At 43.0% G+C, this 25,782-nt stretch overlaps 1 protein-coding gene across 1 annotated transcript in view; it reads left to right on the forward strand.

Moving 5' to 3' along the window:
• The window catches only part of LOC131592218 (cadherin EGF LAG seven-pass G-type receptor 1-like), a 163,781-nt gene that overhangs the window by 107,035 nt on the left and 30,964 nt on the right, over nucleotides 1-25,782 (forward strand). The window contains exons 6-18 of the mRNA XM_058863598.1: nucleotides 8,204-8,361; nucleotides 9,257-9,420; nucleotides 10,809-10,934; nucleotides 15,586-15,752; nucleotides 16,203-16,388; nucleotides 16,727-16,840; nucleotides 17,170-17,344; nucleotides 18,048-18,189; nucleotides 19,921-20,041; nucleotides 21,144-21,327; nucleotides 22,092-22,193; nucleotides 24,051-24,145; nucleotides 24,370-24,579. Of these exons, the coding sequence (XP_058719581.1) occupies nucleotides 8,204-8,361; nucleotides 9,257-9,420; nucleotides 10,809-10,934; nucleotides 15,586-15,752; nucleotides 16,203-16,388; nucleotides 16,727-16,840; nucleotides 17,170-17,344; nucleotides 18,048-18,189; nucleotides 19,921-20,041; nucleotides 21,144-21,327; nucleotides 22,092-22,193; nucleotides 24,051-24,145; nucleotides 24,370-24,579 (1,944 nt within the window). The remainder of the gene's footprint in view (nucleotides 1-8,203; nucleotides 8,362-9,256; nucleotides 9,421-10,808; nucleotides 10,935-15,585; nucleotides 15,753-16,202; nucleotides 16,389-16,726; nucleotides 16,841-17,169; nucleotides 17,345-18,047; nucleotides 18,190-19,920; nucleotides 20,042-21,143; nucleotides 21,328-22,091; nucleotides 22,194-24,050; nucleotides 24,146-24,369; nucleotides 24,580-25,782) is intronic.

A 25,782-nucleotide genomic window follows, 5' to 3' on the forward strand; every position in this document is an offset into this window, starting at 1 on the left:
CTCTTTCCACATCACCCAGGTTTCAAAGGATTGTGTGCCCATCTCAGGTGTGCACCTCTCTCTCCCCTGAGCTGGGTGTCAGCTGTGTGGCTCTTAGTCCTGGTGTGGGGCTCTCAGGTCATCCTGGGGAGCCTGGCACCCAGCAATGCTCTTTGAGCCCAGTTTATTCAAAGCCACCTGACACCTCTGCACTGCAAAAATCCGAAGACATTTAGTGCCACCTCCCAAAATGGTGATTTTCGACTCCTCCTGAAGGCTAAGGAGATGTAAGGGATGTCCATGAGATCTGGCAGAATCTGGATGGTCCTTGGCTCACTGTAAGGCCCTGAGGACAGTGCTTGAAGGTTGTGCTGTGCAGCCCAGCCTGGCAAGGCCTTGCTCAAAGCCAGTGGAGGAGTCACTGGAATGGCACCTCAGGAATTTGGTGTGAGTTCTTTGAAGTGCACTGTTATCTCCATTCAATCATGTAGTAAATTACAGTAGCTCACTGATTTGCAGTAACTTTTCAGGTATTTTGTATCTGTCTGTATAGTGAGAGGAAGCAGCATTTTGCAGTTACCTGGCCTTGCAGAAGCCTCTGTGTGCCAGGAGACACAAAGATCCAACCATGGGGGCAGGGAGGGAGCCCATAGAAAAGTGTGGGATTCCTGGATTTTATAGGCTGAAATAGGACTCCATTACCCATGCTAAGCAGCAGTTTGCTTGGCAAGGTGTCACCAGAGATTTGTCCAGGGAGGAGTAGTTGCTGTGCATAAGTGTCACAGGTATTTCTTGGACTCTGAGAGCAGCAACATTGACATCCTGAATGCAAAAATATGTCATAGACCTTACAAGATTTATGTATAGCCAGAAACATTTGGGAATGGTTCTTCAGCAGGTAGATAGGGACAAATGGCAAAGGGAGAAGGATTTGCTGAACTGGGAGAGGACAGCAGGGGAAGAAGAACAAGGGGGCTCTTCCAGCGTCAAGGGATGTGTTCCTCTTCCCAGTTTTCCAAGGGTGCTGGAGAACATCCTTGTTGGTGAAAAGAGAGACAATAAAATAGGCAGAAAAAAGGTTCAGAGGGCAAGAGAAGTCAGGGAAAAGGGGAATCAGCCACAGGGGCAGGTCAGAGCGAGGAGAGGGATGCAGAGGATGGACAAGGACACCCACAGCAGCAGAGTACTGTGGTGGGTGCTCTATCCCACATGGAAAACTGAATGTTGTCTTGAGAGAGAGAATGATCTCTTAAGAGCCAAAACAGGTCTGTCTTGCTGTGTCACTGATTCAGCATCAAAGAGCTGAGAAGCATTTGGGAATACACATTTGAGGATAAAATTTCCATTTGCAGACAGGGAAAACTCATCTTCCCATCAGCACTATAGCAGCCCTTGCCAAAATTAGTCTAAACTGAGAATATACCCTTTGCAGTAGCTGGATGATATTTGTGAAGATATTGATCATGCTGTAGAGGGAAAGGAGCATATCTGGATGCCATGCCTGTGTGACCATGGCTTTTCACAGCCCTGCTGTGCCATTGCCACATGTTGTTACAGAAGGGGCTGCTCCTCATCTCTGCCCCAGTACTGGAAGAGCAGCAGCAATTCGGGAAGTGCCATTCACTAGTGCCAGGTCTCATAGCTGTGCTGAAAGCCTCCTGCTTTGAATATCAAAGTTTAGCCTCTGGATGCAGCCCTAAAGGAGGTAACAAATCAGGCCAGTAAAACTCGATTGACTTTGTGGGCCAGCTCAGATCCTGATGATTGGTGTTGCAGGGTGTTTCTCTAGGAAAAGGAACTGGTCTGGTGGCTTTTCAGGATTTGCATTTTTTACTCACTGATGGCAAGCTCTTTGGTTTTCCTTTTCACTGTCATGGGCTCTCATGTTTCTGTACAGACTTGAGCCAATTTGTATAAAGAAATTCCATTAAAATATTCAGTGAATAAAGGGGATACATACATCAAAGGAGTAAGGGGGTTATGTGAAATGACTTGTCCTGCCTTTCCCTGGTGACTAATCAGGATCTGTTCTTCACACCATCTATTTTAAAGGTGCTCTGGAAATCTGTGGGGGGAAACTCTAGAAAACAAAGATTAACGTTAGTGGTTTCTGTAATCTAGCCTAATTTGGAGTTTCCTGATTGATCAGAGTGGTCTGCAAGTCCGTGCTAAGCTCCTCTGGCATTTCTTAGTCTCTCCCCCCAGGACTGTAAGCCATGTGCTTTCCCTGTTTATTTTTTCCTGTTTATTTATTTATCTGTTTTCCTGGGGGGGTGGGGGTGGGCTGGGCTCCAGCAGCTTGTCCAGGCAGAGAGTCGCTGCCATGGGCCCTTAATGAGCTTTTTGAGCAGTGAAGCAGCACAGCATCGCCTGGGAATGGCAGGGGTTCCTCCGCTCCCCACACCAGGCCGCGCAGCAGAGGCCGGCGGGTTAACGAAGCAGCGGGGCGGCTGGCGGGCGGCCTAATGAGCGCCAGGGAACCGGGCTGGGGGACCCCGGTGGCAGCCCGAGCCCCAGCAGCAGCCTCCAGCAGGACACAATGCCAGTTGCTCCATATCTTCCATTATTACTGGAGCTGGAAGTGTTAAAAAGTGAACAGCCCTAAAAGGTATGAATGCAAGGCATTTTTCACCCAGCACTTTTCAGAGTGGTGGGATCTGAACCAGCACATTTACAATGAAGGGGGAGTATTAAAAAAAATAACTTGAAAACAAGTTCTTTTTAACCTTTAACCACACCAAACAGCCAATAAATCATTAGCTACTAATTAACAAAAACAGAAGGGTAACTTACTGTCTGGTAAGCAGACTCTTGGAATCACTGAAAGGCTGGCACTACTTCAGGATGGCTTTTCTTACACATTTTCACTTATTAAAAAGACAAGCCAAGCCCTGAATATTAAGCTATGCCATGCAAAGCATTTTGCTAAAAGAACCAACTTTCTAAAATAAATGTATTTTTAATGTGTACGATGAGCTGAGCAAATGCAGAAATTACAATATGCAACATCTGACCCCCAAAAAATAAGTCTCCTCCCGGTGCCAAGTTTAACAAGGTAGGCTGTGTCTCATCTGCAAGCAATACTGGTTTGCTGTTTCTAAGTCTTGGCCATACTTACAGTCTGCTGCTGAATCATCTCCTCAGCTCCTTCAAAAGGCTCAATGGGGTGGCTAAAGCAGGCGGAAGACCTCCTGGCTGAGGTTTGGGCTGGAGAGCACAGCTTTCAGTCTGAGCTCAGGGAATATCCGTTATGTTGGAACACTCTGATGGCTGGCCAGAACCACTCTCCCTCTTCCCATCTGTGAGAAAAGTCAAGTGGCAATTTTTTATCTAAGAATGGAAGTTGGAAAAAAGTTTCCTGGTGGAGGAAATGTTTGTGAGACCTCTGGAACAGGCTATTATCTTGCAGATTAACTAGTAAAAGGGTGAGATCCAAGAATGTGAGTGTCACCACTGCTGCTGATTGACTAAACAAACATTTGAGCTTCTGCAGTATTACTATTACATGTACAGACACTATCTAGTCTGGTCTAATTTAAAATAAGTCTGCCAAAGATTGGACTACTTGCTTAAACCTCTCCAACAATTTTGCATCCTGACTTGGAATCAGTAGGACATATGATCTAAATGCAAGGGTTAAGTGTTTAGGACAAGGGCTCCCATTGTCCGTTGATCTGTATGTCTTTTCCATTCACTGTGCATCGTTACACCAGCTGTGTCTTTAATCAGTAACTGTGTGGGCTCTCACAGTTTAAATATTTACTTGAACATAGAGAATCTAAATGAAACTGAAATACATGGGAATATCCACGTCTGATGTTCTAAGTGGAATCAGAGTGGATTGGTGCAGTAGGTTTGCAAACTATAAACAGATGTGTTTTGATGACTTTCTCTACTCTGTCTGGTCTCCACTTACAAAACACAAGTTAGCAGATTAAACTTCTCAGGGTTTTTCACCTGGGAGAACCTATATGTCTTTCTTGCTGTTGAATTTATGGGGAGAAGTCCAAACATTGCTCCATAACTGAGTTTCACAAAAATCAGATTTGGCATCATTAGTAAAATACCTCCACTGTGGTGTTCTCTTACTGCAACCTGAGAAAGTCACTACAGGTAGCCAAAGGGAGTTCCATATCCCATTGCAGCTCAAGGTCGCTCCTCCAGGTCACTGCTGAGGACAGTAGATGAATCTCATTGTTATCTCTGCTATGGTCAGAAAGGGAGCTGAAATGTTCAAAAGACATCCTAGGAGGCTGTCATTCCTGTAGTCAAGTTTTGCCTGTGACTCTTTCTGGACAAGGGTGAATGTCATGGGTTAGACATGAGATGGGAGATTGTCACTCACAGATCAGAACCACTGATCTTCATGAAAGCACAGTGAGGCAAAGTTAAGTTTCATTACATTGTTTACAGTTTTAGGTACTAATTGCCATCATTTGAGGAACATAAGTATGGTTCATCTTGGTTTACAGATAGAGAAAAAGGAAAAGGGACTTATGCTGTCCCATGTGGATCCTGAGACAGGACTGTTTCTTCTCCAAGTGACCCTATATGTGACTATAACATAAAAACGTAAGAGTCAGTATAACAAACAAAATTAATTTAATTATGGGATACACAGAGTGTTTGAAGAATCATCATGTGATGGTGATAGAACACTGCAGCACTCAGGGGTTTTTTTTATTCCTTTCATTTGAGTCCCGGAATAATCCACTTCTTTCATAGTTTGTTTAAGAGAGACCAGGCTTTCCTTCTGGCGCTGTTTGGTACCTCTTCTTGCTACTCAGTGTTACAGCATGTGGTCTTTGAAATTTGAATCCCAGCTTCTTTCTGGAGAAGCAGTAACTGAAAAGGCAGCCTTTAGGGTTAGGCAGCGAAAGGTAAATTTTCAGCTCCATGAGCAGGAACTCAGTTACATGACTTGCATTACTATTAACGGGGGTCATGCTGGTAAATTCCTGTACACCACATTGCACATTTATTCATGAGTGCAGAATTGGCACAGCTAATGAAACTTGCCTTTCGGGTAGCATGTGTTTCAGGAGATGGGTCTGACAGGCAGAAAGGACTGCTAAGTACCCAGATGAAAGTCTGGCTTTTAACTCCCTGAACATATTTCCAGAAAATAATAGTGTGAATTAATGCTGGTTAGTGTTAGCTGTTCCTACTGTTAGGGATCAGTCTTGCTCCATTAGGATTTCATTGATGCAAAGATCATGCCTGAAATGTGAATGTGTGTGCTGTCATTTAGTGTTGGCGATTCACTTTCTGGTGCATTTTCCAAGTACTACTTACTGTTGCTTATTCTCTTTCAAACATAGGCCAGTCCTCTGCAAACACCACCTTCTATAATCATAAACAATAAAGGGGTCTTTTTATCGTTTTCACCCCTGCTACTTTCCCAAAGATGATCCCTTCTGTGGCTGAGCAACACCTGGTGATTACCAGCCTACATTACCCGTGGGCATCTTATAGCCCTTTATTCTTGTACTGTGTCCATTGCAGTGACAGTATCTAATTCCAAAACTCTTCTCCAGCCTTTACTTTGCTAGGCTAAACATGCCAAGTCCATTTTGTGTGTTTGACACGGTAAACTTGGCACTGCCCTGGCTGCTGTTCTGTGCACCTGCTGTAACTGGAAGGTATTTTTAGTAAATGAAAACAAAACTGCCCATTCTATCCTTTTCAGTGTCATGAAACTTTCCTCATATGCATCTGTGCAACAGCCCAGTGTTGTATTGCCTTTTTAACCTTTCAATCTCACTACGGTTCCTCATTGTTTTGTAGTTAATTAGTAGGGTTGTTTTATTATTTTTCATCATTTAGTGCTGAGAGTCTCAGAGTCTGCAGTAGGAATTCTTGTCATCAGATCCCAAGTTTCATATTGTGGGATTAATTCTCTTTCTTGCATGCAACTATTCAAAGTGATTTTTTTAAAAAAACATGCATGATACTCTAAATATCCTTTGCATTACCACTAACCTATATTTGACATTAATCAAAATATTTAATTAATAAAATCTGTTCCATGATTCATTGCTGAAGGAGCTCCTAACTTGGGCTTTCGCTGATAAAGTATTTTATTTATTTCTCATTATTTCAATTATAGAGTGTTCACTATGTTAGCTGTTGAGAAGCTGAATAGTGTGTAGTACTTTCCACATGTTTTGAGTTCTTGTCCCATTAAATCAGTCAGAATATCTCTCCTTTTTTACTAACATATTCTTGCATTTTGGGAAAAGGCTGTCAAATGAGCCTTTTAATACGGTCAGAAAATCACCTTGTGTTTGAACTAAGTATGGTTTGAACTGCTGAAAGATTTCTTTTCATTCACTGGAATATTCCCTTTCTCTTCATGGTTCTGTGTGGTCATCAGAGCTGAAGACATACCAGAGATCTGTACTGCAGTGAACAGTCAACATCTAGAGAAACACCTTTCAGTTTCTATGTTAAATAAAAGTAGAAAAGAAAAATCAATTTGCTACTGCAGCTAGTGACTGTGAAGGAGCAGCTGCAAAGTGCTGAGTCTCATCAGGTTGCAATCATGATTAACATTGGGCAGATCCCCCCTGCTGAGGGAATAAATACCCTGCCTTTGTCAAGGCTCCCATGTAAGAAACAATAGATTATTTCAGTGAAGCACAAGAACATAAATGTTAATCGAATCATTCCTCCAAATGAATGGAAGTAGCACCCAGAATGTAAACATTTTAATTTTGGAAGGGAAGGTCTGCCTGTCAGTTCGTTCGTTTTCCATGTATTTTTTCATTTACTTTGAAAAGCTGCTCACTAATAATGCCGTCATTGCATACAATAACATTTTCAGCACTTCAAATGCGTATGTTTCCTGTCTTTCCAAGCTAGGCAGTGGCAAAGTGCAGGGAGTATCGGAAAAAATAAAATCTGCCTTAATATTACTAAAGAGAGGTCAAAACCTTATACTGAGTAACTGCCAAACTATGTGATCACATTAGTTCTTGGTAGAGGAAATGGAAAATACTTTCCAACTGGAATTGACACCAGGAAACATGTTTTTAAAATGTTTTTTATACATTTGGGTAATTACCCTTAAAAATAAATCTGTCTCTATACAGATGATAAAAGTGGCTGTAAGTATTTTAACAAATTTATGTGTGTGTAAGTGAAACAGAAAGAAGCAATTTATCCCCATACTGCTTCCTTGTTTGCTGTACAAATAAGGAGTTTTAGAACACAGTCAAGCAGTACATGTTTTAAACCAAGTGTACAGCAAGCTACAGATGCCTAGCCATCTTCATTTTCATATGGATACAGCTATTGTTGATTAACACATCTATGAAATATGTTTTGACTTTCAGTGAATCTGGTCAGATCCTGCTGACTTCATGCCTGTGGGGTGTCCCTTTGCAAAGCCAGTAGAGTTCAGCTCAGTGCTTCTCTTTACCTGTAATACCCTCAGAGATCTTGCACCAGAGGTGCACCAGATGAAGACCTCTCGGTTCTTTATGAACACTACACATGAAAACAGTTTTCTTACAGGATTTCCTAGTTCTTCACTGAGGCTGCTATGCTGCTGTTTATACACTCACCCTTTTTAACTGTCATAATGTACTTCTCCACTGGACAAATCTGTCTCTTGAGTTTCTGCACAGCAAACATCATCTCCTGTCAGTCACTCTGAGATACATCACAGATCCAGCAATGGGCAGTGTTTTTTCGTGCACTCCATCTTGTAGTGGGAAGAAGCAGGATTTCATACAAGTTCCCTCACTACAGCTTTTATAGAGGCCTGAACTCTGTTTCTAGTAGCCTTGACAGAGTATGCCCATCAGAGAAAATATGATTTAAGCCTTTAATTTAAGCCTCAATTGTAATAATACATCATTTTAGGGTTTTCATTCCCTTGAGGTGAAGAGGTGCAAAATGAGTATAATTTATTAGAATTTCCTATGCAGAAGTGAGAAAAAACCTGTTTGATGTGATTTGGGCCAAAGTGGTTCAGCTGTGGAAAAGACCAAAGCCACTTCTGACCACCCTGTGTATCATACTGCGCATGTGTAGACTCTGGCTGAAGTCATCCATCAGGGTTTTTCCTTGCCTAAATGTCTTGGGACAACCTTTCTGCTGTTTTATTTGCATCTTCTATTTTTCTCCTCTTTGCGGAGCAGTAAGAAGTGTGTTGCTAAGCTGACTGAACCAGCATTTCAATCCCATGTGTGTGACATGTGCCATTTATTTTTTGAAGCCAAACATTGGCCGATTAGGAATTCCTCATGGGCCCTCTGGAGAGAAGGTGGCTGTGGTGACTGTGGACGACTGTGACACGGCAGTGGCCGTGCGTTTTGGGAGCCTCATTGGAAACTACACCTGTGCTGCCCAGGGAACTCAGACTGGCTCAAAAAAGTAAGGATTCCCTATATTTGTGTTTTCCACTCATTTCCTTTTTCCAGTGGAGAGTCAACAGTAGGCAATTAACACTGAGCACTAAGTGATTAAACCAGTAAGCTGGAAAAACAGATATGCCATAACAAGAAAAAATAACCAAGTTTAGTTTGGGATGTGGAATTGCTTCCATCATTTAAGAGTGCTATCTTAAAAGGAGTAGAAATAAACAATATAAACAAACAACCGTTGAAAATCATAGGGTGTGAGAAAACTTCTTCTGTGAAGAATGAAAAAAATTAGTACTTTTGAGTTTAAAGAGCAGATGAACAGCAAGAAACATAGGGGAATATAAAGTAACGAGTGATAGCAGAGAGACCACTGAGATACACATGGTGCTCTAATATCCCAAGAGAGGCAGGCTGTAAAAACTGGGGCTAATCCAAATGACCAGATGATAACACTTCTCACACAGTGTGGAGTCATTTAGTAGAACCTACATCCACTAAATGTCATTAAGACTAAGATCTTCAGAGGATTTTAAAAGGGTTGGCATTATATAATAATTAATTAATTATATAAAATTGTACTGCTTCTCAACCTTGTGCTGAGTGGCATCAGCCAGTCCGTGCGTGACTGGTGTCATAAAGAAGTGTCCTGTCGCTACACATTTTTCTCTAATTTTCATTTTCTTCTGCATACTAGCAGCTGTTAGGGACAGGTCACTGGATTCTATATGCACATGAGAACTAGTTAAAAGCTAGTATTACTTGACAGTCCTTTGATTACAAGCTCTGGAAGTGCTCATGTAGCAGAGGGAAGTGCAGCTTAAATGTGCTTATGGAAGGAGTAAGATAAAGAACAAAACAAAACAAATTCTTTGCAATAAATTATGGGCATTTCTTTGTATCTTCAGATCTTTGGACCTAACTGGCCCTCTCCTCCTTGGTGGTGTCCCAAATTTGCCTGAGGATTTCCCGGTGCACAACAGGCAGTTCATCGGCTGCATGAGGAACCTCTCCATCGACAGCAAGCCCATCGACATGGCTGGTTTCATTGCCAATAATGGCACTCTGCCAGGTATGGGCAGCTAGTGCCCCAAAGGTCAACACCAGAAACGTCTCTGCCACAGCAGTGTGTGTGGCACGGCTTAGGGTGTCAAGGAGGCTGGCACTGCGAGGAACCCCAGGAAAGGGAAGGGGGCACAGGGTTCTGAAATGACCCCTGTCCCGCTGTTAGCACTGTTGAGGGCAAAGCAGCTATGGCACAGGGACATAAGGTGCTGTATGGCATTGCTGCCGTTGTATCTTGTTGCCGCTGAAGATGAATAGATCACACGGACACAGATTGAGGTGTGGTGAAAGGAAGAGCCGAGTTTATTTTTCCCCCCAGGATTTATAGGCTTCTGACCACGGCCAGGTGTGGTGAAAGGAAGAGCCGAGTTTATTTTTCCCCCCAGGATTTATAGGCTTCTGACCACGGCCAGGGATTGGATGGTCAGGATAACACTTTCTCACTGCACTGGCCATGAGAGATGCCCATCACAAGACGTGTAACAGAAAGAATGTACACATATCTATGTTTACAGTTACTGTCCTGGGAAAGTCTTTAGAAAACCATGTCAGCAAGCTCAGAAGCTGAGTTTTCAGGGCGACAGTATCTCTGGCCAGACCGCATTTGTTTGAGCAAGGTGCAGTCCACAGCTGTGCCAGGGAGGCATACAATAGCCCGTGGCACAGGGCACACTTCCAGGATTCAGCAGCACACAGGAAAGGACTGGGCTTGTTTAGACTTTCTGCATTGCTGGGAGTTTCAACCAGGAATTTACTCTTAAATTAACTTTTCATCTTCTATTTTTTAACTACCTATTAAATGTCATTTTGCTCTGAAAGCCGGTGGGATTCATTCATGAAAAAGACAACACATACAATGAAGTTTTAATAAATTGTGTTTGTTCTGTAAATAAAATTCTGCAGTCCCCCAAATGTGAAACCTGCTTCATGGAGCAGCCTGTTAGAGGTTCTGATTTGGTTTCCAGTCCTTGGCTCCCTGATCAGGATTAGTTCTGGTGATTAGGTATACAGAATGTTCTCATCATCCTAAAGTTGTCTCTTACACACAAAAATGGAAAGTCCCTTCTGTCCATGCTGCTGAAAGTCTGTGTAAGAGCTAAATTGCAGTTTTAAAGTATGCTGCATTGATTGTGGATTAAGGAGGGAGTCATAGCATATGCCTTTGATAGACAGACTTGTCTTTATGCATTTAACATATGATCAGCTTACATAAACTTTTGCCATCCACGTTTTGCTTCCCTGACTTCAAAAATATTTTTTTGAAAAAGCAAAAAACCAAACCTATAACAGTCATGTCCTCTTTTCACATAAAAACTCAAATACAGTCATTCAGAGTCTTTTTCTTATTAAAACCATACAAAATAATACAAAATAAATGGTTTTCCTAAATTCCAGGCTGTGCAGCGCAGAGGAATTATTGTGAAACCAACTGGTGCCAGAATGGAGGCACGTGCATCAACAAGTGGAACACGTACATCTGTGAGTGCCCCGTGCGCTACGGAGGGAAAAACTGTGAGCAAGGTAGGCTGCAAAGAGCTCTGTGTGCATTGTGTGTGCATGTTTTACTGCCTGTCATTACCATCTCACAGCACATATGTCCTGCTGTGGTGCTTAAGGGTAACAGAAGATTGCCGTTGACACTGTCACCCATTATCTATTTGAAATAATTTTAGAGATTCCCTATATAGTAGATGACATGCTGTCATGAGTAAGAGCAGCTTTCATTGATTTACTTACATAAGCAAAGTAGTTCCAAAGAACTTGGCTGGTATTTAGTAATTTGTTTGTAGTAAAAATGCCTGATCCTAAGCCCCTTTAAATCACTGGAAAGAATCCTGCTGACTTAACTGGGCTTTGACTCAAACTGAGGATGAATGTGCTGTTTTAATCACCACTTTTTTGGCAAGAAGGCATTCTGTGCTAAGTAAGAGCACTTTCAGTTTTACTGGATTTCTCTTTGATTGAACACAACGTGCATATATGTGTTAAACCTCATTATTAAAGGATAAGGAAGGAGCAGCAGGTGAGTTTTATAGGGTGTGAAGAACTTGCAGTCAGTTCTTTCCTTAGAAGTGAGGAGTTGCCTGTGTGAGGAGTCCCATGGGGTTGGTCCTGTAAAGGTGGATGCTCTTTTGGAGTCTTCCTGGATGCTTCCAACAAAGAAAACATGCTGCTTCTGGGCCAGGTCTAGGTAGTGGCAATTTCTCTTCCCTTTCCTGAGAAGCAGTGATATTAGGTTAAGAGGAGAGGACACATGGTGAAGTTTATGTCTTGGAGATAAAGGTTTGCAGAGTGAAGAACAGGGAAAAGGAATGATGCAGACCTCTTCCTATGCTCCACCTCACAGAGACCCCAGAGCTGTTATTACCCATAGCTGGTACCTGCTTTCTGTAGCAACTCCTCAAATATTTTGAGCTTCCCAGGTTTGTATGAAGATCTGATTTTTCCATGTGTCTCATGTCAAATATGTTTTTTGGTGAAATTCTTGTGTTTTCTTCATAGTGGGCTGTTCTCTGTGCTACAAACCCACTCTGATGTATCCTGAAGGGAGTGCCAGGGCCCAGCTATGGTGTGTTCTGCACTGGTGTAAATGGGGAGTACTGCTATCACATGCAAGGACTATCCTTCCCTCTGTTTTTCAAATAGAAATTCAGAATTTGATCAGAAGTTTGTTTTATTTACTATTTTCTTATCCCAAACTCAAGACCAATCCACAAAGTTTGGGATTTAGAAAATCATTTAGGAGCTGCCCTGCAGCCATCCCTGGAAACTCATTTTAAATTCAGCTGATAGAGATGATGGCAGTCACAGCAGCACTGCCTCGCCACCATCCCAGCTGTCACCTCTGCCGCCAGCACTGTGCATTCCTGCACGTCCTGTTTGTCACTGAAAAACCCCATGCTCTTGCTGATGCCTCAATTTGTGGGGTTTTTCTGATACTTTGAAGGCAGCGGGCTGCTTGGTTCTTTGATGATATGTGTGGGCCAATGTCCCTGTGGCAAAATTGCAAGCCAAGAAAGAAATGGAATGTGACCAAAGATTTCAGGAGCCTGAAGTTAAAGTCAGGAGGAACCACAGATATGCTATACTGCTGTCTTTCAAATTGCTTATTTGAATGCTCAGCTATGATCCTAAGAGCATTAGCTATTATTAGGCTATTTTTTTTTAGTTATTTTTTAAAAAGTCTTAGATAGAATATTTGCATTTTAGAGTAGGAGTGCTGCATTTCTTCAATCCCTTTGGCAGTGCTGGTTCTGCTTCAGGCTAACAGAGGACAAAGACTTTGGCAAGTTATCAATTAACCTTTTTTTCATTTCCTGCTCTTCAAAAGCTCTGGGATCTGGTCTGCACGAGTGAGGATGGGGTGTTTTACCACCCTCCTAGAACCTGTTAACTCACCTTCTGGCAGCTCCCATCTCCCCCTACTGATACATAGAAGGAAAATTAAGGAAAATAAGGAAAAATTAGTTTTACCTTTATTGCAATTTAATTATTTTAAACTATTAGGTGTTGCAATTCTGTGAAGCAGCTGTGTCTGACTCACTCTTGGATGGCCAGTGTCATTGCACTAGCCTGGGGCTGAACACCACAGGTCTGCACCTAACATAAGCTTCCACATGTCCAGCACCCACACTGCAGGTGACATCCAGTGGGATGTTGGCAGCATGTTTCCCAGGCCCTCCACAGGGAATATCCCTCATGTCTTTCTGCTGGCCTGTTAAATGTAGGATTCTCTTTAGAGTGAATGTAGATACACAGGCAGTGCTTCCAAGCGACAAACCCTGAGCACACAATGAGTTTGCATCACTGCCGATGGCAGGGAGGTGCTGGGAAGCACATGGGCCTCTGTGGTGACAGGAGAGATCAGGTCCCATCTGAGGACAGTGGATGAAGCCGTCCCCTCCATGGACACTCCTGGTCCCAGGCATGAGGAAGGGCTGGGGGAAGGAAGGAGGTCAGAGGGGGCTGACAAATGGGGATTTCTATTTAACTAGCAGGGGAAGGTGTGCCCTGGCCCCAGGGAAGGGAGGGAAGTTGGGAGAAGGTGTGGGAAGGGAATGGTATTTGCAAGTACAGAAAGTCACCACTGGTGAGAAAAGGGAGAAGGTGGCTAATTGCCATGCCAGTCCCACTCTCCCAGGAGCAAAGGCAAAGTGCTTGCAAACAGCATTCCCAGCCTTCAACAGGTGGGAAACACGCAAGTTTGCATCCTGCCGCTGTGCTGCAAAGGCAGATGGGCTCAAAAATCTCAGCAACAGTCCAGAAAACCAGCAGCAAAGTTGGAAGCTGAGGTCATTGTGAAGGTCGGCAGGGTAGAGGAGGAAAGCTGACTTTTGCACAGGTGGAGCAAGAGAAAATAATCCTGCTCAACATTGATGTGCTGGTTACTTTTACATTAATGTGGTGCAGTGTGGGCTGATGAATTGTGCCCTGGCCCAGAGAGCCAGAACTCAAGCACTTCATTCAAGTTTTAAGCAACCTAAGGATATCTGTATCTGGTGACTGTCTTTTTTAAAAATATTAACATATTTTTAATATGTTAAAATTTAACATATTAAACCAAGTTGCAACCAAGTTGCCATCTGGTTTTCAAGAGCAGTCTACGCTGCAGTTGGTCCACCATATGCCCTCTCTGGCATCTGTGGTACGACTGCAAAGGGAAGATCACAGGCTGGAACAGGAGGGGAGAAGGGCTGCCCCTTGGGACTGCCTGCCCTTAGCCTGATGTGGCATGGTTGGGGAACCACATCTTAAGGAAGGGCAAGTCAAGTTACACCGCTGGCTTGACTAGTGGTAGCCCACTAGTCCCTGACTTTTTATTTCTCACAGACAGGGAGCTAAAGGGCTTGCACTTTACTCTAACTCCTGCACTCCACTATCCACCCCAGCCTTTCCCTTTATGGACACCAGCAAGGCAGACATACAAGAATTTGGGGTTTGGCTTTATTCCTCAAAAAAATGCAACTTAACATCAATTTGACTCCATTTTCTGCTATGGTGTCATCCCTCAACCTTTTTCTAAGAACTTAACATCTCATAGTAACACATATGCATTTGTATATATGTGATCTCTCCTACTACAAAAAATCCAGACAGTGTCAGCAGATAAGGTAGTGTGGAGTAGAAGACTGTTAAGCCCTGTCATTTCACTGACATTTCACTTTTTATTTCAGCACATGATGAAATAAAAGGCTGGGTGCTAATCTGTGGTGGTTGTACCCAGTCTCTAAGGCCTGTTTCCACTGGCAAAAAGCTGCCATGAACTTCACCAACATGCTCACAAGCAAGGATGTCAAGCAGGGGCTGACTGCAGATCCCACTGCAAGGTTCCACATGTGGTGGTGGTGTCATATGAGGTGTTGCAAATAGCACAGATCTCCCATGGCTTAATTTGTGCTTCTAATCAATGGGATCGACTAATCCATGGGACTGTAGCTCATGTTACCGATGGTAACAACTTTAAAAGTCCAAGGGGATGGAGTTCCTCTATTTTCCATCAGCAAAGTGCTTTCTATTGAAGACTGTCATTGGTGTCACCCCATAGGAGCTGTGCTTGTGCAAGGTTAGAGGGGGGCAATTTTGCAGCTGTCACCTCAGGATATTTGAGGCAGATGGTTTAGGCAATGCCACACAAACTTTCTCCCTGTGAAAAGGCTGCATCGGTGGGGCAGCTGAATAATCTGGCTCTGGAGTATTCATAATTAATTCATATTTCCTGTTGCCTCCCAGCCTTTTCCTGTGTTTAATCTGTTAATTAGAAGCAGGTAGTCAAGGTTATGTTGAAAACATTTGCAGCAACTGTTGCCCTCATACTTCCTGCTCTGTCCACCCACTCACCAGCAGAACTGTATCAGCAAAGATCCTGAGCTTACCTTTCTAGGAACAGCTCTCACGTGGGTAATGCCATAGCAGTGTGGAGGTGCTGCATTTTAGTACAGGCACCAAGACAAGATGCCTCCCCCACAACTGGGGTAGGTTGAGAATTTGCTGTATTATCAACAGCTACACTGTAACTCCCCTGGACCAGCTCTTCATCCATGGTAGACTGAATATAGCTCACTGGAAGAGGATCTAGCTCCCTTGTGTCATCACTGTGACAAAGCAACATTTTTCCTCTTACCATTTGTCCTGAAGGATAAAAACTGTTTCTCTTCTGTATTTTGATTCACAGCAATGCCTTCTCCTCAGCGTTTCAGTGGTGAGAGCATTATCATTTGGAGTGACCTTGACATTACCATCTCTGTGCCGTGGTACATTGGGCTGATGTTCAGAACCCGAAAAGTCAATGGCATGCTAATGCAAGCCAATGCTGGGGCTGCATCCAAGATCAACATTCAGGTAAAAGTGTGGCTGCCTTTGGTTAGAAAAGAATTAATACTTCCCTAGCAGTGGATATGGTCAGATGAACTACATAACTTCATCCACCTAACTAAATGCATGTCAATAAAAACATATCATTACTTTAGCCTTTTACAAAGATCAAGAAGTGAATTATCAAAATATTATTATAAAAATCGTATTCATTTAAGATTATTTGTCTAGTCAGAGCTAGTAGTGGATGTAAAAAAATGCATCTATTGCTTTAGGGGTTCTTTGCTCATAAGGGAAGTTGGAGTCTGAATGTCCAAAGTTATACAAGGAGTTCTTGCAAGTATTCCCATCTTTACTCTTCAGGGGTTTTTTTCCTTTTGAGTTGTCTTAGGAAATATTACTCTCCTGCCCTCCACCACCTTCTGCATCAAGTGCAAATATGTAGCACAAAAATATATGATTTTTCCCCCCCAACAGATACTGAACAACTATGTGCAGTTTGAAGTGTACAGTGGCCTGAGCCAGGTTGCCAGTTTGAAGATGAGCCAGTCACGGGTCAGTGATGGGGAATGGCATCATTTATTAATAGAGCTGAAGAGTGCGAAAGATGGCAAAGATCTCAAATACCTTGCTGTCATGTCCTTGGACTATGGGATGTACCAGGTAAGGCAGCATTATAACCTTGCCACTCAGCACTGCACAAATGCTTTTAGGACTTCTAGGAGAAAGTAGGATAAAGGACTGTGGACAAGTATTTATGCTGTGAGACATGTTCTGCAGTGATTTATGCCTAATCAATGATACTAATTTATTGCGCTTTATGATAAGATATCTTAAAAGAAGTCTTAAAAAGACACATTCTGATGTCTGGCTCCTCACTGCTTTGGTATTTTTAATGTAATCTACTGTCAGCTACTGCTTGACTCCATCACTACAGAAAGCAGGCTGTCTGTGGCACAGAGGATGATAGTGCTCCTTATCAGCTGTTCTTTTCCTCACAGAGCACTGTGCAGATTGGAAATCAACTACCTGGATTGAAAATGAAAAGCATCATTGTGGGAGGTGTCTCTGGAGATCAAGTCTCTGTTCAGCAGGGATTTTATGGATGTATGCAGGTATGAAATGAAAAGTGTAGCAATAAATTTTGAACTTGTGAGAAAATTCACCCAGGTGAAAATGTGGGAGGTTTCTTTTTCATCTATCCTCAAACATTTCTGTTTCCTCCATAAAAATTATCTAAGAATAAAAATATTAATGTCTACCCACTTTGCCAGGTACAGATCTGATCACATAGGGGACGAACATTTGGAAAAAAAAAAAGTCTGGGTTTATCTCATCAGGTGATTTCCTTAAAATGGAACCTCATTGATGAAAATAGTGAAACACATAATACTGTACTCTGAAAGAAGATTCTAATTTTAAAATAACTGTTCTTTGTCACCAGGGAGTAAGAATGGGAGAGACATCTACAAACACAGCAACTCTCAACATGAAACAGGCTATCAAGATTAACGTAAGGGAGGGCTGTGAAGTGGATAACCCATGTGATTCCAACCCCTGTCCCCAGAACAGCTACTGCAGTGACGACTGGGACAGCTACTCCTGTGTTTGTGACCCAGGTAACATGGTGACCACTCACATAGGAGCTGGATCACACCTTCATGTGCTCATCAGAAGCAGCACAGCAGCAGCAGCAGCATGCTGGCAGAGTGTCTGCTGATTCTTCCTCTTCCCATCAGTATTGCCCCTCCCACTCTTACTGTAGAACCCTGGAAGCTGCAGTCCTGGGCTAAGAATCCAGGCAATGTATCCACCAAACAGAAAGACAGTCTCTGGTCCAAAGAACTCCTGTGCACCTCCCCTTTTCTTTGGGTGTTTGTTTTTTTTTTTTTTCTTTTTCTTTCTCAGCCTTTTCTGCTGTTGAATTTCAGTCTCTCACTCTGCATCCTAATCAAGATACTTCGAATGTTTTCTCTGTTTTGGAGCATGTAGCCAGCACATGCTGTCAGCACCCAGCAGTCACCTCCCAAACGTGCAGCATGAGAATACAAAACTATTTGTAGCACATGCCCTGAATATAAAAGTGGGAACCAAAGGCACAAGGGTGCCTCAAGCATGGTAACAGACTGTCAAAAAGAATGGCTTACTATCGTTTTGTCTGAGAGGGAAAAGAGTGCTTAATTTCTGACATTATCTCAGAGGGAATCTGCTGATTATCGAAGATGTGTTATTAGTGTATAAGCTTAAGACAGACAGTCTTTTGGAGACATGCAAATCGTAAATTACAATGCTTGCTGTAATTTTCTTACCTTGTCTCCCCAGGGTACTTTGGGAGAGACTGTGTTGATGTATGTAACTTGAACCCATGTGAGCATGTCTCCACATGTGTGCACAAACCTAGCTCATCCCACGGCTACACCTGTGAATGTGGACAAAGCTACTATGGACAGTACTGCGAAAGCAAGTAAGAGAATTATTTTGTGCTTGGTTTCTTGATCCTTCCAGGTAGCTCTTCATCTAAGGCAGTAGTCCTTCCACTTCCTGTTCTGCTCTGATAAATTTTTCTTTACAATTTGAGTGGTATTTCAGGCTCTGTTGCCTTTTGGCATTCCTGAGCTCTTCCCAGAAACTAGACAATCTTCCATGTTGTTCAGGAGCCATTTTTCTTCATCAGCTGCGCAGAAGCTCAGCCAGTTCTGCTTTAACACAGCACTGGATCTCACCTGTACTTTGTGGTGGACTTGGCCTGAGTTTGCTGTGCACTTCTCCTCCAACTTCCCCAGCACACAGAGTGATGCCCCAGTTTGGTGGCCTGTAGCAGGATAAAGTCTCTTTGCAGTTTAGGTCCAGTTCCTGGGCTGGCAAAGAGCCATCTCTTCTGGACAGTCTGGGGGCCTGTGTCTGTTGCTTTGTGGGAGAAACGTGCTGATTCCCTCGTCAGCAGCTTCCTGGTCTCAGATAAGCATTCAGCAACCGGCCCTATCCCAGAGGCGGCACTTTGATTTACTGTAATATGGGCCATTCATGATGTGCAAATGAAGTGCATTTGTCTGCCCATTTAGGAATGGCTCATGTGATGTTTCCTTCCCTTTGAAAACTGCAAGCTTCTTCCTCTGCCTTTTGTTGTGTGGGCTTGCAAATGTTGGCCATGCCCGTTGCCAGATTTGTCTTTCATTCCTCTGGATTAGAGGCACAGAGACACTGTCCCTTGTCATTATCTGCTGACATCGTGTCAAGTGCAACACTGTGGTTTTCATATTCGAAAGCATAGAAGTACAAACCTAGCAATTACTGTAAATAAAATTGGTAGTGGTCCTTGAAACAGATGCAAATAGCTTTTCTTTCCTACAATGAGCAGCAGGGAGGGGATACCTTGTGCATTACCATGATCCAGGTCTCAGAGCCGTTGTCCTTCAGGCTATTGCTTGACAAAGACTCCCAGCTATCAGAGAATCAGAGGTCTCCTTGCCAGAGCTGCCAACACAGTGCTGGGACATCTGTGGGACAACCTGCTCAGAGGCTCACCCAGAAGAAATAGTATCAGTGAGAATGGGGGTTTTCTTTCAGCAGAGGTGGCCTTTGGCTTGCTGCTTAGCTTCCAGTGCTGCTACACTCAGTCTGAATCATAGTCTTTGATCCACAGTCCAGATCAAAGCAGCCACCCTCCCCTCTTCCATGTCCCCAAACATGAGTCCCCTGTCTCTCCTGTGGCAGACCAGGGCTTTGCAGACCTTGTAGTGAATAGTCCAATAAAGCCAGGTTGGCTGAAAGTGGTAGCTTTTCTTTATAGGATGAGCTTGCAGACAGCTTTGCACCTGTGCTGGTGTCCCTGTGGGCTGGACAAGAAGCCCTGCTGCTCACAGCAGGGCTGGGGCAGGATGGGGAGTGGGGTATAGTGCTGGGGAGCTGTACCCCAAGAAGTTTGTGGTGGTAGATAAACCAGGGCACAGGCTCAGAGCTACCTGCACTTGAATATACTTAGAGAAACATTCCCTCTAGTGTTTCATAGCACTGATATTCTGAATTTTCCCACATTATAGTGTATTTATATTTATATATGTATTGATTGTTGTTTGAGATATATTACTGTTTGTAAGCTGATGAGTTTGAGTGCAGATTTGGCCCAAAGCTTTTTTTCACACTTTTTAAGAGGGAACTTATAATAATTTTCTTTCAATTTGATTTTCTTTAATAGGATTGACCTACCTTGTCCCAGAGGTTGGTGGGGAAATCCCATCTGTGGCCCATGTAATTGTGAGACTAGTAAAGGGTTTGATTCTGATTGCAATAAGACCAATGGAGAATGCCACTGCAAGGTAAGCAAAAGAAACCAGTCTTAAGTCAAAATGTCTTTAGTTTAAAAAGTAACTGTAGCACTAATAATTACAAGTGAGTATCTGAGACAGAGTACACACAGTTGTGCTTTGTATCACATATATATGTATGTGCACAGTGGAGTTAATCATTACCCAAAACATTTTGCTGGCACCACCCTTCTCCAAATCATACTGTACAGCTCTTATCTTATTTGTGTTTGGAAAACCAAACCGAGAGGATGAAAGCCTGGCTCTGATCTCTGAAGTGCAGCCTGGTTTATCGGGGGAGATCAGACCGGGGTGCAGAGGAGTGTCTGGGGTTTTGTGTATCACAAGTGAGTAATAGCCATGAAACAGCTCGGGCCAGCTGGGTGAAGCTCTCGCCTGTGCTATGGCTGGCAAAAGGCCTGGCAGCTGGAGAGAGCTGGAGGGCTAAATGCTTTCCTCACTGCCATCTCTGAGGAGTTTTCCATGGACAGGCAGGGACAGATGGGGGACATGGGAGGGGAGGCACCTCGTCATGAAGGTTTTACAAAGGACTTCTCACAATAGGTTTTACAACTGGCTTGAATGACATCAGAGGAGCTGGGCTTGTGCAGACTGGCGGCTGTGAATCTGGCCCCCTGCTCCTTTCCAAAATGCCAGCAGGACACACAGCAACTGTTGCATTAAATGGAGTCAGTGGGGTGCCAGCTCCAAGCTCTTGTGCAATCCTAATGTCTCAGATCAAAAGCGTGCACAGAGGCGATTTGAATATGGGATCATTGCGTGCTCTCCACCCTCTACGTGAAACACAAATGCACAGTGCAGGAAGTTTCTTTAGTGGCTCAGTCGTGCCATACAAGAGCAGAATTGGAAAGCTGAGAAAACTGTAAATCCTCCAAAAATATGTTTGGTGGATACTTGCAACAAGTGCCCAAGGAGTAACGTGGGCCCTGTGGCTCCGCTGCAAATGGCAACCCTGGGTCTCTGATAATAGTGATGTAATTTTTATCTGTGCTCTGCAAAATCAACCCTTTTATGGCATGCATACTGCTGGAGCAGGTTTCAGAAATGTAAAGCGGTTTGGAATACCTCGTGTCTATCATTTTGGTTTCTCTAGGCCAATTACTACAGGCCCCAAAGCAGTGACACCTGCTACCCCTGCGACTGTTTTCCGTCTGGCTCCCACACACGCGCCTGTGACATGGAGACGGGGCAGTGTCCTTGCAAACCCGGCGTCATCGGGCGGCAGTGCAACCGCTGCGACAACCCGTTTGCAGAAGTGACCGTCAGGGGCTGTGAAGGTACCCGCTGCCCAGCCCGTGCTGCCGCTCGCCGCGCCCGTCACAGCCGCTTGCAGATCGGGGACGCTGCGGCGGCCGCGTCCTGGGGCGGTGTGAGCCCAGCGGGATGGCCCCAGCAATGGGGGCCGTGGGGGCTGCAGCAGCCTAAACATACACCCCTCCTCCTAGATATGTGCCAGTGTGACTCACGGGGGCGAGCTGAGGTGTGTTAGGGGGAGCAAAAGACTAACGCCAACTTTTCTTTAAACCTGAGTTCATCTGCCAGTGCAGTGTTGTATTGCTGAGCTGCAGCTGAAGAGGCAGGTGAGAGCCCTCACACCTTTTGCCCACAGAGGCTGTGCCGTGCACCTCGTGCACTCTGCCGTTCTTCCCCATCTTGCCCATCCTGCCTTTCCTGTCACCCACCCACCCACCCACCGTCCTCCTGTGATCAGCACAAAGCTGCTGCAAGCAGCCATCTCGCCACAGTGTGTGGGTGAAATGAAGGAGAAATGTTTTCCCACAATAAAGGAGCAAACAGAGATAGGCAGAGCCAAAATCCAGAGCCCCATAATCATCCTGAGCTCTCCTCTGCCTGTACCTGTCTGTCTAATCTGCTGGATAAGGAGCAACTGATGGGTTACAGCTTGGAAAGCACTGCAGAGGACAGGTATCCTGGCAGGGCTTTGGAATTACAGGAAGGTCCTTCAGGCAGGTTGAAATGTCTCATTGTTGTGATTTTTATCTTGTCAGAAAAGTTGCATAATTTCTTTTTCTGCTTTCAGTAATTTATAATGGCTGTCCCAAGGCTTTTGAGGCTGGTATTTGGTGGCCACAGACCAAGTTTGGCCAGCCAGCTGCTGTGCCTTGTCCTAAGGGCTCAATGGGTAAGTTCCCTGGGTAAATAATTACCTACTTTAGCTGCATGCCTCTTCTAAAAAAAAAAAAAAAAAAAAAAGTGTACATAGGGAATAGCATTAATTAATTAATTAATTCTAGAGATTGCAGCATAGTTTAAGCATGAGCAGAAAAGTATAGCGAGCTGAAATCAGAGAGCTGTAAAAATACATTTGGAATACTAGCAATAAATAAATAAATACAACAATACACCAGCTAAACATGTACAAAGCCCAGAAATTTTCTATTTTCAAAAAAGCAGAGTTCAATTTTCTATTTTTATAGAATATAAATATCTATTTTTATAGAATATAGGCAAATTTCTATTTATCAAGCAATTCTTACACATGTAACTGTTAGTTTCTAGTGATTTATAAGTACCTTTAGTCATACAGTTCCTCTGGACAAAGGTAAAATTAGGAAAATCATATTCCCGATGACTGTTTTACTAGGGTTGCAGCCTACTAAAGCTAAGAGTTGCAACAAAACTCGTATTTTTCCACACAATATCTTTTCCATAAGTGAAACACCTGAAAAACACCTTTTATAAAGCAGATGAGCTGTGTTGTTTTGTACAACAGGCAAATGACAATCTGCTTTTTCATATATGTCTCTGAAAACATGTATCAGATTTTTGAAAATAGAGTTCCCAATCTTTTCCAAAGTCTGTTCTGTAGGAAATGAAAACTCTGTCTTGGTTCTGGACCTTGTAACTCTCTGCTGTGAGTGCTCCTTAGGCTCAGGGAATTATAAACAGTTATGTGACAGCCCCAAATATTTCTAGGGGGAGGCCACTGCTTATAGGTGTGCAGAAGATTTGTCGTCACCCTATCTCCTGTTCTAAAGATTTTAGGAGATAGGTTTGTTTTTTTTTTTAAGTGAAGAATCTTTTCATGATTAAACAGTATAAAGTTGAATTTAAATGTGTTTTCTGCACTGTTCTTGTGGTTGACCCAAGTGTCTCTTCTAGGAAATAGACAAGCAGGCAATGTTGCTTATAGTAATTGCATGTTCTAAGTAAATTTTACAGATCATTCAAAAAAATAAGCTTTTTAATAATGAATATTCAGACTAAGAAACTGAGGCTTAATTGTATTCACCTAATCATGGAAGAGAAATAATATAATTAGATACAGTAAAATTAATTATAGGTCTTATTTAGATATTGGTAATTAAATGGCTTAGACACATGCAGTATGTTATGTGCAAATTAACTAGCACAAATGTAAATTTTGAATTTGATTACTTGCAATTTATGGTGAAGGATTCTCAGCCAAGACTTACATTTTAAAAATATTTGACAAATAGTACAAAATATAATAGGCTAAATTAAATAGTAAGCTGCTCACAGTCCATTTACAAGTGGCAAAAAGACAATTATGCATGTTGGCTGAAGTGTTTAGCACATGCAGCATGCAGATGTGTGGGCATGTGTTGACATGAATACAGCATTTGTCCATGAGATCTTCCTATATAGACTATTGCACAGAAATCTCAGCAGGGGTTGGTTTTCAGGAATACTTAGGAAGTGCAGAGTCTTTCGCTTTATTGGTATAAAGAAATGAATTAATTAATTTGAGAACAATCAAGCAGTGAGGCTGAGAGCAGTCAGGCAGAGCTTGGAGTTTGCCTGACTTTTCTCCAAAGCCTGGGGAAAGCAATTCCTGAAGATTGGTAGTCTTTAACTTCTCTCTTACAAGAATCCTGTTTGGAAATTGAAATACATGTGTAGCTTTGAGCAACTTGAAAATGTAGGAAATCTGAGAGCCTAGGATAGTTGAAATCTATGAATATTTACCCTGCCCAATTCAGAACATTGTTTTCCATTGATGCTTTGTTTCTTTCAGGAAACGCCGTTCGCCATTGTAACATTGAGAAGGGCTGGCTGCCTCCTGAGCTTTTCAACTGCACCACTAACACTTTTGTGGATCTAAAAATCATGGTAAGCTGGGTTTTCTCAGTTTTCCTTTTATTTTGTAAATAAAGATCAGTTTGGACTCCAGTTTGATATCTCTGCACTCAATCTTTTGACTGCATCCTTGAACACCTTCATTTTCCATCAGAACGCTGGTGCTTTTCTGGTTCTCACGTTTGCCATCAAGTTTTGCTGCCAATATTATAATAATATATATAATAGGATTTTTTATTCCTTTTTATCTGATTCAGAATGAGAAGTTACACCACAATGAGACCAAGTTGGATGGAGACAAAACCATACGGATCGTGAGAGCGCTGCAGAATGCCACCAAATATACACACAGCTTGTATGGCAACGACGTGAGGACGGCTTACCAGATAATGATCCGCGTCCTCCAGTATGAGAGCCAGCAGCAAGGGTTTGACTTGGCAGCGACAAGGGATGTGGAATTCAATGAGGTAAGAGAAATACTCTATACTGTGCTGAGCCCTTACAGTTTCTCTTAAAAATCAGGTGGCAGTGGGTAATTGAATTTGTCTTTGACCAAGGTGAAGTGTAATTGCCTAATCTGTTCCAAAAATAAGCCTTTCTTCTCAGGTTAGAATGGAAAGTTGGTTATGCATGTGTCTATGCACACATATGTATGTGAAATACAAATATAGTAGAATGTCCTTTTCTAAAAAACATCGTCATAGTAACAGCCAAAAGCAATATGGCCCATATGAAAAAAAATCATCAAGTTAATCTGGTTTTCCTGGCTAAAATAATTTTGTGTACTGTATTTATTTTTGCTGTAAAACATGCCTAATGTGATCATGCTCATTTAAACCTGCAGTGAACAAAGTCTGAGCCAGTTGCTGACTCTGAGGGTTTCCTCTAATTCAGGTTTGAGAACACTTGAGTCACGAGTTGGTACATTGAAAGGTATTCCATATCATATTGGTATTTTAAGGCACATACTAAAATGAGTACCAGAGAGCTTCTGTTACCCAGAGCATTCATGAAAGACCCAGTTGTTACCAAAGACCTGACCAGGGCTTGAGAACAAGCTGTAGCACCCTCACTGCCTGGGAAAATACGTAGTTGTGGTGGAAAAATGTGAAATTTGAAGGCAGTTGGGAGTATTCTGTGGTCTGATAATGTAAGGCTGGATGACCCATGTCAGGCTTATAGAGCTTTCCTGAATCCAATGTGTAGTGGGGTACTGTTCTCCACTCTTGCCCATACTATTTCCAGGATCCTGACCATGGCACAACACAGAGTGCAAGCTAAAACATCTGTTTGGAGCTGTGCTAGCAGAGCCCAGAACTGGGGCACCAGTGTGTGGAATGACCCTCCAGGGGTCAGGACTGGCATCTGTGCTGGCCAGAGATTGTTTGTCTCCCTTAGAAGGTGTGCTACGCCCAAGTCACTGTTCACAGTACTCAGGAGGACCAGATAGGTCAGGCAGACTTTGGGGTGAAATTGTGCAAAGCCAAGCTGCACCAGGAGAGGATGTCACAGGACCAGGAAGAAATGAGTCTGAGAAAATTCCTTAGTGACTTGGACTGTATAGTCAGCAGAGAGTGGAGAACTTCTGAAACATTTTATGTTTTAGATGCACTAGATTTTAAGAGATTCAGTTTTTTATTTTTTCTGTGGGCTGGGAAGCAAGCCATTCA

Source organism: Poecile atricapillus, chromosome W, assembly GCF_030490865.1.
Source record: "Poecile atricapillus isolate bPoeAtr1 chromosome W, bPoeAtr1.hap1, whole genome shotgun sequence".
In the NCBI taxonomy this organism is placed as follows: Eukaryota; Metazoa; Chordata; class Aves; order Passeriformes; family Paridae; genus Poecile; species Poecile atricapillus.